The sequence below is a fragment of the Aquarana catesbeiana genome, linkage group LG01 (genome assembly GCF_042186555.1).
Source record: "Aquarana catesbeiana isolate 2022-GZ linkage group LG01, ASM4218655v1, whole genome shotgun sequence".
Classification (NCBI taxonomy): domain Eukaryota; kingdom Metazoa; phylum Chordata; class Amphibia; order Anura; family Ranidae; genus Aquarana; species Aquarana catesbeiana.
In genome coordinates this window covers 959,004,061-959,006,156 of record NC_133324.1, presented here as the reverse complement: position 1 = coordinate 959,006,156, position 2,096 = coordinate 959,004,061, and the positions used below count along the sequence as shown (strand labels likewise).

The 2,096-nt window shown below is 43.0% G+C and overlaps 1 protein-coding gene across 1 annotated transcript in view; it reads left to right on the top strand.

Annotated features, from left to right (window-relative positions):
* The window catches only part of LOC141128594 (PC-esterase domain-containing protein 1A-like), a 1,479-nt gene extending 365 nt beyond the window's left edge, over window positions 1–1,114 (top strand). Inside the window, exon 1 of the mRNA XM_073615968.1 lies at window positions 1–1,114. This exon is cut by the window's left edge and continues 365 nt beyond it. Coding sequence (XP_073472069.1) covers window positions 1–1,114 — 1,114 coding nt within the window.
* The last annotated feature ends 982 nt before the right edge of the window (window positions 1,115–2,096 follow it).

Below are 2,096 nucleotides of genomic sequence, written 5' to 3'. Positions count from 1 at the left end.
GACTTGGGCATATTCGACATACATGGAGAGTGTGTTGGCTGACTTCAAAGAAGGACCCAAGCCCGATGTCATCATCATAAGCTCTTGTATCTGGGACCTTATCAGGTATACCCACAAGCCAGTGGAAGTCTACAAAAAAAACCTGGACTGCCTCTTCTTTCGGCTCAACGACGTTCTGAGCCCCAAATGTCTGGTGATATGGAACATGACCATGCCCGTAGGATTCAAAGCTTCTGAAATGCCACAGTACACAAAGCACAACCTGCGCTGGGATATCGTAGAGAGAAATTTCTACAGCGCAACTTTGGCAAACTTCCACAAAATGGACGTGCTTGACATGCACTACCACTTCCGCTTTGACCTGCGCTCCAGGTGTAAAGATGCCATCCACTGGAACCACCTGGCCCATCGGAAGTATAGCCAGATCCTGTTGGCACATATCGCTCAAGCCTGGGGCGTGGAGCCCCCAGAGAGAACCAAAATTATAAGTTATGCCATTCCAAACGGTCCTCTTCCTGTAGTTCCCTTCGGGAATGTCCCCCATCCACACCCAAAATATAACGATCAGGAAAATGGTCAGCATTACTTTGGTCCTCCTATACAAAACGATCCTCCTCATGGTGTTCTCTTGAGGAATGTGCCCCATCCTCACCCGCCCTGTTCCCAGGGAAATGTTCAGCCTTGCTTTGAACCCATGTACATTCCTGGATACACTGCCTTTGATGGTACCGATAATAGCAATATGATTGGCCCGTTCATTCCTGGACCAGGAATCAGATTTCATCCAAATCAAAGAAATTCAAATGCTGTCTCTCCCTTTGTTGATGACGACAGTCAATTTTTTGTTAATTTCCCACCCGGAAATGTCGGTTTTGATGGCTTTGGTAGGATTACGAATGTAAACTTTACTGTTCCTATGTTTCAGAACACCCCCTTCCGCAGTATGACCATCAACTCCTACCACCTGTCAGTGCCAGGTGAATTCGGCACATTCCACTACAACTCCCCAGTACCACGAGGGGCATGGAGGGGCCACCACAGAATGCACAGGAGGAGAGAGGGGAAGCCAATGAAGCCATATCACCGACCTCCATCATATTCATCCCGGATCTAGCAGCTAGAGAAACCAATGATGTCCATTAGTGAGCAATGTACGCCTCTGTTTGCCTTATCCCCTTTCTACCTCCTGTTATCTCCCCATAAAGGCATGGCACTGCGTGTCCTGGGAAAATTGACTAAAACCATTGGTCGTAGAATTCCTAGACAGGAACAAGTTTTGCACTTTTTCTCGTTTTTTGAAAGTTGTTCTTCATTTCGTGAAGCACTCAAAATGATTCCCTCTTAAGTATTGAAACTGATCTCCTAGCACCAAAACATTGGTTTGGCCTGGAAGGTTCAAATCCAGAATCCATTCAAGCAGAATTGGGCCATTTTTCTCCTGGAGTGCCATGATTTCATTCCAGGAAGACTTTCATATGCCTAGGACTTTAAAATGTATTGTTGTGAAGAGAAAAGTCTTTTTCGGAGTATGTTGCTAAGTGATGTTGAACATCCCTCGTTCTTTTAAGAAAGTTGGTTACACTGAAGTGTTAAAAGATTTTCTTATGTTAAAGCACTTTTTTTATGTTTTGTGCTGAAAATGTGTTTTGTTGCATAGTTTATATATTAAGAGGTCTAATGAGAGTATTTTTTTTTTATTTCCCTTTTTTGTAAAATAACTGTTGCTAAAAATATTTTTAGTAACCCCTGCAAGGAAGATACTTAATATTGTGATGGTCTATAAGAAACCCTTAAATAAAAGCCACCTGTAGCCATAGATGGTTCAAATTTTGGCCGGTTCAGCATGGACCATCTATGGCCGACTTAAGTATTCACTTGGTGAAATGTTCGCTTCTAGATCCAGCCCGAATTCCATGCCATCACTCAATTGCTAGGTACAATAATGGCTTCATATACAGAATGGGAGAGAAGGTTGCTTGAGATTGAAGAGCTAAAAAAAAAACAAAAAAAACAAAAAGGCATGTAACAGGCATATAAAACTTCCAAATCTCTTGTCACTATCATATGTCCACCTCTCACCGCTCTGCTGATTTCTC